We start from the raw sequence: 13,740 nt of genomic DNA on the forward strand, positions 1-13,740 counted from the left end.
CGCCAGAGGGCACATAATTCAGCAACAACCAAAACAAAAAGTGACTGGAGAGAAACTGGACTGCTATAAATATGGGGCGTAAAAGAAATTAAAATATATATATATATATTTAACACAACATTATTTTCCCCTTTGTGTACTCTAGAGGCTCTTCCTTGTTGTATTAGGTTATAGTTTCTTTAAATTGTCTTTCATATAGCGTATTGTTTCATTGTAAATTTCCAGTCTCATATCTTTCCACATAGATCATCAGTTCTAATATTAACAGTATGACTAAGGAGCCACAAATATGATTGGAATCAGACTGGCAGACATCGTCTTCATTTTATCTTCTACGTGAGACGTGTGAAGCAGAAAGTGTTTTCTCTTCCTGTCAGAGCCGTCGTCACGTTGTGCAGCCTATTTGTCTGCAGGCTGGTCAGTTGGTTCAAATGATGTACAGGAATTAAAACGAAAGAGTGGTAAGATCAGAAAAGGTACTTGTCAAAGTGAAACAAAAAAGAGCCAGATAAGTTATATTTTAATAGATCTTCTTATACTTGCAAGTGTAATATACCCCCTTAAACATGTATACATGTTGCCATGGGCAACCATCTAATTCAAAATATTTTGTTGTGATTATATGTCATTTGCCAACTAAAGTACCACATAATTGTAAAGCAAAAGAAAAATGATGCATGATTAAATTTTTATATCTAAAATGTGAATACTGTAGTTTATTGTCTCTACTAAATTTGCATATTATGACTAAAGATGTTTGCTCTCTCCGAGTAGAAGGAGATAATCTGTAAACAAAAATGACCAGGTCTCGGCAGAGATTTTTAATTAGACCTAGGCCTGGACTTTGACTGGGCCACACCTCTGCCTGAATGTTTAATAAAGGGTGTTGTCCTGCAGGAATGGCACCTTTGCCATAATTTCAAGTATTTTGCACTACAGCATGTTTTCTTCCAGCATTATTCTGCATTTAGCCACATCCATCTTCCCATGTACTCTGACCAGCTTCCCTGTCCCTACTGAAGAAAAGAACCTTATGACATAAAATGTATGAATGTTCAAGGAAAACTATGAAAACTAACAGCTGATGCAAAACGACTGCTTTGTAATTTATTTCTGTGGAGCATACATGTTGAATACAAAGGGGAACAACAGGGTGTTATTATTGGCATGGCTCATTAATTTACATTTTTCTTGCTTAAAAAAAAAGAAAAAAGAGAGAGAACACAGTAATATCACACCTTTATTATGTATCCACATATTGTGTAGGAAAAAAACAGTGAATGAACTAAAAAAAATAACAGTATAAGCATATTGAACAATTTTTGAAGCTTTAAATCTGTTAAATAGTGAGGAAGAAACTAGATACATTTGCTTGTGTGCCTGTTAGGAATAAACATACTTTTAGGTTTAGTTTTACTACACCACCACAGGATAAGCGGACAAAAATGGATGGACGGATGGATTTACTAAACCAGAGTTTTTACCTTTATTTGAATAATACTACTATTTAGTAGTTTCTTGAGTAAAATTAAGCAGTCAAAACCTAGCAGAACTAAAGTAATCATGTTTTACTCTGAAGTACAGAAATATCTTGGAAGCACTTTTAAATCAGCATTAGCAAAAACCAAAATAGAGTGTTTTAGAGGGAATAGATATTTGCGTAACATGTCCAATTAGTGACATTCAATAGCAGAAATGAGCAGTAGATGAAATCATGTATGTTGCAAAGTTACTTCTTCCTTCTTCCTCAGAAACAGCCGTCTTGGAGTCACATCCTGCTGTTCTGACGCAATCTATGCTTCTGTGGCTGCAGGAGTTTTTACCACATCACTGTGATATTAACAAAAAAAATCTCACATGGGTCAAAATGTCATGTGCTTTAAACCCATCATTTATTTATAGCTTAAACTGACATGATGCCACATTTTCTCAATAGTTCTCTGGAACTGGTGACTAATTGGAATGACTTCTCCGTCCTTACTGCCTGTCAGGGTGAACGTGGCGCTAAGCGATACCTGAACTTGTGGTCCGCAGGGAGACTCAAACCCAGTCTGGAGTCTCTCCTGGTCCTGCAGATTTGCCTTTGGAGATCCTCAGCAGAGCAGCTGTCACCTCTGAGTATGTAGCCCAGAAACAGCAGCTTCCCCTTGAGGTACATCTTTGGTGCACACACACAAAAATAAAGATTTAATATTTTAACATTCCAGACAAGCAGCCAACAGATTGACGGTAACTTGAGAGAAGCTCCAGAAATCCACAGTTCAGGTGGGAAAGCATGTCTCAAATCTGGTGAGAATTACGATGGAATGGTTCAGAAAGATGTTAGAAAAGCCCAGTTCAACTTCAGGCCTAATGAACAAAACGTTGAGACTCAAGATACATTTACACACCACACACTTCAGATTTTCATTTGTACAAAAAAAATAAATAAATAAAACCAGGTGTTAAATCATGCAATACTTTGTCTTTCACATAAAATCTAAATACATTAAGTCCGTAATGTCACAAATATTTAAAAAACAAATCTGTGGATGTAAAGATTTTTGAAGGGCACTGTGTGTTTTTAATGGGTTGAAATATATGAAACCATTAGAACTTGTTAATATAAAAAGCTCTTATTTTTATCTCCATTTAAGAGCCATAAAGCAGATTTGAGCTTTTTTTTTTCTTTTTTTTTTACAGTGTAAATATTTTTACATCTCCCATGTGTGTGTGCGCTAGCAGCAATTCTTTCTGAGGATAAGATCCCTTGAGTTGCAGAATTTAAGTGCTGGTACAATTTCATGCTGCGCTGACTTTGGTCACTTTTGTTTGATTTATGGAGAGAAGAGTCATTTTTCACTGCACGGCACAAATCAGCCGAGCAGATATCATGACTTTGGGCCAAAGATTAGCGCTGTCTTTAGTGAGTAAGAGGCAGCTCTTCTTGATGCTTGTCAGCTCAAAGTATCTTCAGGATAAATGTGAGACGCCGCTTCATTGCTGACCCTCTGTGCTCCCTCACGAGAGCTGCTGCTGCCACCACGTGGCTGCAGTGAGGAGTTACAGCGCTTCAGCACGCCTCCGCCTTGCTGCAAAGTCTGCAGTGATCTTCACCTACCAGGAACATCCCAGGAGCGGCACCGTGTCGCTGCTGCAGCAGAACGTTCTCCGGCCCACAGCCCGCCGTCCCGTCTGACATCTCGTACCTGACCAGGCGAAAAGAGTCCATCTGGCACTGGGGTTTGAAACACAAAACAACCTGTTACAGGGGTTTTCTCTAAACTGCTGACTGGTCTGCGTGTCAGTTTCTGTTCATCTGTTTATGCAACACAGCTTCTATCCTTGAAAAAGTGCATCAGCGTCAATAAAAAATCCTGCTGATTGAACTTGATGTTGACAACAGTGATGCCACCTGATGACGATGCATGCCCTTCTGGATAAATTAGAGACTTATTTTGGTATTCTTGTGTGATTATGCATGCAGTGCATTTATCTTCTTTTGACTTAAAGCACTGCAGAGTGTTCTCACACCTGGGTGCATGGCATGGTCCTCTGCTCGTTCCTCCTCCTGTAGAGATCCTCCACATCAGCCCACCGGCCTGCTGTGTGTGTGTTAAGCGGCTGCTGAGGTGTGGTGACACACACCACCAACATCTGTCTGCTGTCGAGAGGTTGGCCCATAATGAAAGCATCATACTCTAGGTCGGTGACCACTGGCATCAGTGTTGCACTGCAGCAGCACCTCCTCCGCCGCTCCTCCCCCCGCAGGGCAGCTCTCAGCAGAGTGGGGCACGTTGTGAGAGGGACGGAGGGAGCAGCGGGCCCCCTGTCTGCACCACAGCTAGCAGGAGGAGTTCCAGGCTCAAGGCTGGGGGAGAGAGTCACTGACCTGGGAGACGGTCGACAATCAAAATACGGTTGGAACCAGATGTTCACATTCACTTTGTGCAGAAACACACACCAGACCTTAGCTTTTGACATTAACTGAGACTCAGTGTTTCCTGTTTTAGGTCAAATAAAATAATATATTTGCTGCATTCCCAGAATAATAAAAGAGGGATTTTTCTCATTTTATTTCACATTTTATTTTTCTTAGAAATGTTTACTCGCTTTCTTCAAATTCTCACTTTTGCTGCATTTAAGTGAACCAGAAACACACCTGTAGATGTATTTTCTTTTTTATTTTCAGGTAACGACTCAAATCCAAACTGCACAAAAACACAAAATCCTACAAAGTATTTTTGGTCTAGTTTCTGGTGCAAAATTAACTTACAAGTAACTTTCCAGCAAGAGATATGAGCTTGTTTTGAGTCAAATATTCCTTAATATTGATGAAAAAGAACTACATATAAGTAAAATAATCTACGAGATTAACAAGACATTTTTATTAGTTAAAATGTCTTGCTCCACTGGCAGATTATTACTTCTAGCTAATACCTTTTCATCAGTATTGAGGAACAATTGTCTTAAAACAAGTTAATTTCTCAATGAAATGTCTCTCTGATTCTTCTAAGATGGAGCATGTAGAGATATTTCTGTTCATTCTCCCTGACCTAAAACAGGAAACTTCTGTCTGATTTAATACCAAACATGAAAAATAATAATTTTTTTAACAGTATTTGTAAAGAGGGTCTTACCCTGGTTCAATGTTGCCATGGATTCGAAGGGGCCCGATTTGTGTGACAGGAGGCTCCTTTCTGCTTTCCTTTGGTCTCCTTGAAACAAACAGGTTTGAACTATAAAATGATCATTTATTCAGGTTTGTATGCCTTTTTGCATGAAGTTTTGTTGTTGTAGTATTATTATTTTTATCCGCTCCCTCTTTCTGGAAAGCACTGGATTTAATTTAGGGCTCATGTGTCAAACTTAAGGCCTGTGGGCCAAATCTGGCCCGCCACAGCTTTTTATGTGGCCCTCTAGATTCTAGACTAAACATTAAGTGTGCTTAAATACTATATTATTAATCACATCAATGCCATTTTTATCTGTCTACTGCTAGATTATATCAATCAGTCCCTCCAGTTTCTTGAGAACTATTGTGGAAATTCACGCAAAATCAACAAATCCCCGGCTTTTTTGCACTAAAACATAATTGGGAGTTTATCGCAGAATTTTCTGAAATTGTCAAAAACTTTCTTACTTGTGCTTAACAGCTTTAATTTAATTACAATCCATGACCTATGCAGCGAGTAATAAAAAGTTGCATTTACCGTCATAAATAGGCGCAAATATAGAAATTATTACCAAATTAGTACCACAAGCACTTTGATTTTTATTGCAAAAAAAAAAAAATCACAAAAAGAATCACAAAATCCTGGGGGGACTGAAAAGATGTTTGATTATATTATTGAATTCATGAGAATTCATTTATATTTCAAGAGTTTGTGAACAGGTTTTATCAATACATTCTGGAAGACCGGCCCTTTAAGAGCGTTCAAGATCTTGATTTGGCCCTAAACAAAAATGAGTTTGACACCCCTGATTTAGGGGTATCATATTAAGGGGCCTAGCAGATTGTATAATTTCACTTCATATGTGTTTGAATATTTAATTAACTCTAAATAAAAACAAAAAACAAACTTTGAGGTTTTTGATCAATTATGAGATGGTTAGTGAGGTAAAAACAAATGAAATCTTTTTAGATATTTATTGCCCGAATCTTACCAAAGGTCACCCTGCTGATTTATTAATGAGCTAATAGGACACCAGCAAAACTCTCCACATCAGTCAGCACCTCTGCATCTGGACAAGGCGGTCCTGACGTTTCTCTGCTGATGCTGAGTGGCGTCCGTGACTCTCTCTGAGCTCATCCCTCCTGCCTGTCCCAGCACGCCGCGGCGCAGCCGCTGCGCTTTCGGGTGAGTTTGGGGAGGGTAGGGCAGCCGACTGCAGCGCTCGTCTCGGCCGGGCCCGCGGCGGGGCCCCTGGCAGTCGCTCCGCGTCAGGACACTTGATACCTGAAGGAGAGGAAGAGGTCACTGACGTGCGCAGCCACCGAGTGACACGAGTGACCGTGAACAGGATCCCGATGGAACTATTCAATAATGTTGAGTTTGCAGGATGAGGTGATACTGGAACGTTTTAGCTTCAGCAAACTACTCCTTACAAGCCCACCGGGTCAGATTGGCTCAGCGTTCAGTTTCTGCGCTTTGCACCAGGGAAGAGCTTTCTGAAGTGTGCAGGCACATTATAGACGCAAACAATCGTCAAATACAGGAAATGATGACTAGAAATGATTATCCTGCCATATTTCTGGCGCCCCGTCTAGTGTGGCACCCCTATGTGTTGCATAGTTTTTGCAGCACTTCCTTGCACCATGAAATGCGTCTGGCGTTCAGCATCCTTATGCCACGTTGTCATGTAGTGATGATGTGGGGATGAATTCAGTTTGTAGTTACCGACAGCAACGCGATAATAATCCAACCAGCCCTCCGCAGCATCCCGTACTCTCTGCTGTAGCCTCTGCAGCTCCTGCACGGCGTTTCTCCGTCTTCTCCACAGAGCAGACGGCTTCACCTGCTTCTCCTCCTCACTGACCGCCTGGTGAATGAAGCCGTAGAAACTTAATTTAGTGACTTAAGGTAGATGTTCATGTCAAAGGTACTGATAAAAAAAATACATTAAACCTGTGATTTTGATCTAAAATCCCTGCGTTCTAATCAGAGGTGTGTAAAGTACCCAAAAATGATACATAAGTAAAGTAACTTTTACTACAGTAAACGGAAAAAGAGGCAGTCCAGGAAATTACTCAAGTCAGAGCAAAACAGTATTTGATAAAAATGGCCCTCAAATATTGCGTAACTGATCAAAACATAAAAAATTTTAATACTTAAAAATTACATCAACAGATGGACCAAAATATAAAGTTAGTAACTAGCTACTACCCCACTCTGGTTCTGGTGCAGTAAATAAAAGATCCTCACAGGTGTTTTCCTCAGGCTCATTTTGTTCTCTGAGACGCCAGCGGGACTTTTTTGCTTCTTTAGCAGACGAAGCTCCTGAGCAGCACCTGAGCTGATTTTGTTCTCCGTCTGCAAACAGGGCTGCATGAAAAGCTGATTTTAGAGAGAACTGTTACGAAAACCTTTTTATTTTTGTAACTACAGGAGAGTTATGATCTCACCATTTTCTTCCTCTGGCTTTTATTAGTGACAAAACGAAGAGGAAGGTGAACACGCTCCTCTTCACATCTGAAGCTGAGCACACCAGACTTCCCACTGAACAGCTTCACTGAGATCTCCTCTGAGACCTGCAGGAATCAAAGAGAAGAACAATAAACTAATATTCAGTAAACTGAATGAACTAGTTCATAATCTGATGACCAGAATCTCACGGTTTGCCGTTTTCAAGAACACTAAATCTACTTGACCTGTCAAGAAATCTCAAGACAAAATGCAAACATTTCCGTTGCCATTTCTACAACTCGCTGTGGCCAGGTTGGGGTTATTTAACATGTCTGTGTGAATACTTCAACAACGTCAAGGTTATTACATCACTTACGATGTTATTTCATTTTTACATGGACAAATAAAAAAACAACTTTGCTCATCTTTTGTTTATTCAGCTGGTAATTCCCACCTGCATCATAATATTTCTCCTCAGTGGGCGATATGTCGGCCAGCTCCACTCCTCTGTCGTGTTTCCGTAATTGTCGAACCTGAATCCTCCGTCCTGATCCCACACGGCCGAGATGGTGGAGCTGCAGGAACAATCCAACGAAGTGTGGCAACAGAGTGATAACAGGTTTAAAGCTTTACAGCACTACTTCTGCATTTGTAAATACAGACAGAACAAAAAACAAAAAACAAAAATATTATTTTCTGTCGTCATACAAATATTGCTACCTATCTACAGTAGATCGTTCTTTATTACATTATTACACTGAGCTGAGAGAATAATTACTGGCCCTTAAACAAAGTGTGAATGTTGAGTGATAAAGTCCAGAAACATCATCACCAGAAATGTTTATGACACTTGAACAAAGAAACGTAGCTATAAAAAAGTTCGAAAAGTAAAGAAAAAAAAAAAAAAACGCCTAACAAGAATAGAAAGCAATAAATAAATAAATTGGGGGCCTGAACTGACCTGACGGCGTCTGTGACTGCCCCGTGTCCAAACGCCGTGATGGTCAGAAGAACGGCGGGACGCTGGCCGTCGCTGAACACGTTGGTGTAGAAACCTCCGTGAGGCAGACCGGAGCGACTCTGGCACACCGCCATACAGCCGGACGGGTAGCTGAGGCAGCAAGGTCAAGGGTCAAGAGGTCCACTCCTCTGACACATTTTACGCCGTGTTTACTTGGACTGCCACTTGACATAAGACAATTAGGAAAGGATACTAAATAAATGAGGAGCCATCGTTTGTCCTGTAGTGCTGCTTCCTCTGGACCGGATTCATTTCTGGTATCTGGGGCAAAATGTCAACCAGAGGGGCAACTGCCATCCTTCTTCTTCTTCTGTCATTAGTAAGCTCACCTCCTCCATCACCATAATCACGGAGAATAGGAGCTGTACTTGGATCTTGCTCAGGTGGAGGCAGATTTCTGAACATTAGGGCCATAATCATGTTTTAGATCCTTTCTTGAGTAGCTACAGTGCCTTGCTAAAATATTCATACCCAAGTACTGCATAATTCTAAAATTATGCAGTACTTTACGTTGGTCTTTCGCATAAAAGGTGACAAAGTACAGTTACTCCTCGTTTAAATTCTCTTTAGCTTGTATTTGTAAGACCTGAATAAAGTAAAGTAGCTCCTCATTAGCCACACAGTTGTTGAAGCTGCAGAAGAAGAGAGTAAAAACCCACTGTGGGTTCCGGGCCGCCCTCAGTCGCTCCGCCACCCACCGGCTCACTCTCATTATCTCAGGTTCGTCACAGCGGTGCTGCTTTGGCTGAGCGATCCCACCTGGACACACACCACATCCCGCTGAGGCAGCAGAAGCGCAGCAGAGACGCAGTCAATAACACAACGCTGCAGCGCCGCGTCGTACCTGCATCCTCGCAGCTCCAGACTGAGATGGAGATTGTGACGGCTGTGGAGTTCAGAGCGGGAATGAGTAGCCTTGTCATCCTAGTGGCCCAGTGTAATTTATTCACACATGTTAGATTTGTATGAGCACGTAAGTCAATGAACCAGGAGCAACTCGATAGCCTCGCCGCCATCCATTCACAGAGAGGAGGGCCTCTGTGCTGCACTCACACATCTGATCTGGTAAACCAATACCTTCACTTCCACCAGGCTGCAACTAAAGCGGCCCTACAGGAGTGTTTACAGCCATACTCTTACTGAAAAGTTTGTAAGTTGGCTGTGGAGTAAATACTCAGATTTTAGTTCATTTTTAGGATGCTATTTATTTCAGCATGACTTTCTCTTTTAAACACAGTATAAGATGTGGGTTAGGAAGATGCTTGATGCTTGTCTGGTTTCATCTTGTTAAAAGGGCCGTGCTTTCACCCCACTGTCGCCACATGCTGGGTCAGCAGAAGGGATTATTGTAAAGTCAGAGGCTTGATAATAACAGATGACTGTTTACCAATTAATTAACTGAATCTGGTGTCAGTATAATCCAACAATGACTACATTTGACTATGTCTAATTACCGTATTTTTTGGACTATAAGCCGCTACTTTTTCCCCAACGCTTTGAACCATGCGGCTTATAGCGCGGTGCGGCTTTTCTGTTGATTTTTCTTCAACCACCAGGGGGCTCTTAAGCAGGAAGTGAATCATTGGAAGTCAAAATTGGAAATCAAAGAAGAAAGCGCTCATTTTCATTTAGAACAAGCGTATGTTAGCAACAGACACGACGGAGAAATTTCTTCAAACTAATTAAGTTGAGGGAAATAGAGCCGCTGCACGTAAACTCGGCGTGATCGAAACCATGGTTCGGCGTTGGAATAAATCCAGCAGATTTATTAGTCTGTGGAAAACCGAGACCGGCAGAAATACCAGTGGCTAATATAATTTGAACAAGACAGATATTTTAGTCATCTTGCATCTATGCTCATTTTCACGTCTCCCTCCGTACTCATTGGATTTATTTTACTCCTCCTGTTTTGTCTCAGTTTTAACATTCTGTGGTAAAATTGGTCTTTTCGAGACTTATTGTGGCCACTGTCAGTGTTTCTTTCATTGTTTTACTTCTCATTCTTGATCTTTCTGTTCCTTTTTGGACCGTTCTTTGCATCGCCTCCATGCCACTTCAACTATTTTAGATTTATTTGTTCGCCTTTTAAAACTCTAAAGACTTTTTTTCTTTGTCTTATTTATTATATATTCTCACTATCATCAAATGTCACTTTATCTGCCTCGAGACACCTGGATTATTATTTATTATTGTACTTTGACACGTTCAAAGTACAATTCACCTTATGCTAAATTCACCTTATGCTAAATTTACCTCCTTTTGAGCTTCGTTTTTCCTTTCTTTCACTCTGATTTGCTTGATCTTTTGTGAGAAATGAACCAGCATTTCTCCCCACGGAAGAGGTCCTCTCTCCTGTTTCCTCCCTGGCGCCGTCAGACACCCGCCGGGGTGTTTTCTGCGTCTCCAGGGATTCTTTGGGCCTCCTCTGGTTCCCTGTCATCGCCGCTGGCCTCCTCAAGCGGAGCGCCGCCCCTGCAGTCAGATCGTGCCAGGAGTAATCCAGGATATTGACAATGCCGCGGGGGATGCGGTCGTCCTCCGACCACTTATGCTGCGAAAGCAGACGAGCCAAGTCGTTTAATAAATGAGGGGCCGCTCGCCTGTAGGCGTCCATCGGATCCTTTGGCGCGGCGCTGACAGATGATGATGAAGGATCATGTTCTTCATCCTCACAGGCTATACCTGAGGGGTTCTGGTTGCTTAAACTGTTACTTTCACCTTTTTGGTCCTCCTCTTGCAGACTGCGAGGAAATGGGTTGTTGTGTTAGACGCACAGCTCAGCAGTAAAACTCACAGGAAGGATCTTACCTCCTCAGTGGCGCGTCTTCCAGCTGTGGTCCCGCACTTCTTATCATGAAATTTAAAATGTTGCCTTTAATCCGATTTCGCCTTGTTGGCTGTAGGGAGGTAAACAATGAATGTGGATTAATTTCTTTTAAAATGCAGTCTGCAGAGTGAATGTACGGAAGCCCACCTGGTCAAAGAAAAACACGGGGCCACCTCTGGTCGCCTGCGCGCCAGCAGAACCCAACATCTGGAGGAAGCAACCCAAACTTAAGCAATAAAATTGATTCAACTGTTTGAACACTTTTTATTTAGATTCATCAATAACATTCTTATATAAGTTTAACACTTAACAGACACTAAAATAGGCAATATTTGTCCGATTATTAATCAGCATCTGCAAAAGCAGCAGCTGGATTTAACAAGATTTCAGCAGATTTTTAATGCGTCTTAAACACAAACTGTTTTAATTAATTTGTATCAAGTGTACAATGTTTCAGGTTTGGTTTGACCAGCATATATACAATGTGTCTCACTACAGTATAGGCTACGTTAGCTTAAATGCTAGATAGGCTATTAAAAATGATCTTTTTATTATTTTTTTAACAGACTGAAAGTTTCTTGAATATCAAGCCGTGTTTTAAAGGCTCTTGGCTCAGCGTAGAACAATTCGGGTTTAAAGAACAATCTTATATTTAAAATGTTGAACCTGAAATGACCAAAGAAAGAACAAATTCATTAAAAATGGTGAAATCGCCCTTTAGCTGAGAAATGCACAGATAGCCTGACAAGAAGTTTATTTGCAATCCATGTCCTGACAAACAGCTCAAGCACTACTTAAAACATTTAGCTAAGCTTAGAGAGACAAACGTCTTCATGTTTAGGGCTTATAATGACAGCTGGTGTCATTTGGGGAAGTTTCATGGATGTAATGGATTCTTATCAAATAGAAATGTCTGCTGAGTCCTCCTTGGGAGAAGAATCGAGATTAGTTAAGGATTGTGACTGAAGTGTTTCCATCCAGACCAACTAATTGGAGGCTTTCTGCTCTTCTTCCCTCTACAATGGAAAAACTAGAGCAATAAGGCACAAAGTTTCAGGAAGTCAGCAGGACTTCAAAAGCTGGACCCGCTCCACGGCACGGCAGAATTTGAGGAGGAACCAGAACAAAAGGAGAAACCCGAAGCTCTGCTCTGACAAAGCTGAGCTGTAACACCGTCCAGTCTGATCATCAGATGACATTTCTTGTTTTAAAGTCAGAATTGCCAGGTTGTGATATCGATGGGGCAAGACTTCATCGACGGAGAGCCTGGTTTTCTGTCTCTCTGTTGCCTGAGAAGCAGAAAGTGAGGTGGGCCCGTTTTCCTCTGCTCTGTTAATTCTTATAATATACAGTAGAAATAAGATCTTTATGTACGACATATGATGGAGCAATGATCATTTATTACATTAAAGCAATCAGACGCAGAAATCTTCCATTTCACAAAGCATTTGTTTTTGCTTTGCGTCAATATGTATAATTGTAATTACCAAGTGCATTTAAGCTGATACTGAATACCAAATAAAAGTTACATTTTTATTCCACGCTCAGTGAAAACAAAACAGACAGAAAAACATCTACCTTCCACTTCTACAGACCTACCTCTTTCCTACTGTGCTCACCTTGTTGCTAAGATACGCACTCCTCTGCACACGTCTCCTGGTTTACGCACCATCGATTCATCAGATGCAAAGGGTATCTGTCACAGTGCAAACAGGAAAACATCATCCCCGATAACAGTTGGGGCCCTGAGACGTTTGTAGACCCGCGGAACAAGAACCGTGCCGGCCGGGCTGCCGCTGTGGCAGTCAGGTGTTCACCGCCAGGTAACCCGAAACCCTGACGCGCCTGGAAGCTCAGAGAAAGTGAGGAGTGCAACTTTGGGAGGCCACCCGCCACGAACACACGAACACACACACACACACACACACACACACACACACACACACACACACACACATCTAAGCGTTTGAGCCAGGACAGGCTTAACGTTGAACTGGGGACCAAAGCAGGACTTGACTTGAAGTCCCGTCACTGTTTTCTTTTTTCTTCTTAGTTTGAACTTCATGGATTTCTCTACTCACTCAGTGTTCTTCACAAAAATGGTCACAAAAAATATGAATAAACTCCAGTAGGAGAAACAAAGAGTCTTCTGAGTTTCTTAATATGTTTTAGTTACATTTAAAATTAGCTACTAATGTCAATGTTTTTCAGTTTTTCTCGATTTCTCTGTTTAAAATCTTAATTCTCCTCGCTGTCAGTTTAACCTCTTCGACATTCAGTCATTTGTGAACATCGCATTAGCAGTTCCTCATTCCTTTCAGCAAAATGCAAAGCCTGATGATCAACGCCTTCAATTCTCTGCTGACCATAACATTATCGTTTAGTCATGTTATCTCGGTCCAAATGAACTGAACTTGTGAATAATCATTCCACATAAAACTAATAGTCCTCATATAATCTCCAGTAAAAAATACTGAACTAGTTGTCAAAATCTCTTTCAAGTGTCACCAAGATCTGAAACAGAGTGAACTGTAATATTATAAACAAGGTAAAACCAACAGACTATCTTCACGAACAATGTGTCAGATAGATACAACAAATGAATTGCCCATTTGATTGAATAATGTTGTCTGAATCGGCATGTGAATCTGAACAAGTTTGAGCAGGATAATCTTGATGACCAATGTGCATGTCCACAACTGCAGCTGCAGCGTTCCCGGCCTTTAGTGGACAGAATCTGTCAATGGAGGTCTGAGTATGGGGCAGTTGAGACCCAAAAGAATACA

The 13,740-nt window shown here is 41.2% G+C and overlaps 1 protein-coding gene across 1 annotated transcript; it reads right to left on the bottom strand.

Moving 5' to 3' along the window:
- Positions 1-1,372: 1,372 nt before the first annotated feature.
- c2h3orf20 (chromosome 2 C3orf20 homolog) lies at positions 1,373-10,982 on the bottom strand. Its single transcript, XM_023350014.1, has 16 exons — positions 10,936-10,982; positions 10,381-10,868; positions 8,972-9,013; positions 8,787-8,886; positions 8,321-8,524; positions 8,068-8,217; positions 7,561-7,681; positions 7,106-7,231; positions 6,906-7,025; positions 6,381-6,522; positions 5,717-5,939; positions 4,620-4,697; positions 3,514-3,871; positions 3,101-3,217; positions 2,016-2,158; positions 1,373-1,830 (listed from the first exon to the last, which is right to left on the bottom strand). The coding sequence occupies exons 1-16, from the start codon at positions 10,980-10,982 to the stop codon at positions 1,794-1,796; spliced, it is 2,496 nt and encodes an 831-aa protein (XP_023205782.1). The 3' UTR covers positions 1,373-1,793.
- Between the last annotated feature and the right edge of the window lie 2,758 nt (positions 10,983-13,740).

This window comes from Xiphophorus maculatus, chromosome 2 (assembly GCF_002775205.1).
Source record: "Xiphophorus maculatus strain JP 163 A chromosome 2, X_maculatus-5.0-male, whole genome shotgun sequence".
In the NCBI taxonomy this organism is placed as follows: domain Eukaryota; kingdom Metazoa; phylum Chordata; class Actinopteri; order Cyprinodontiformes; family Poeciliidae; genus Xiphophorus; species Xiphophorus maculatus.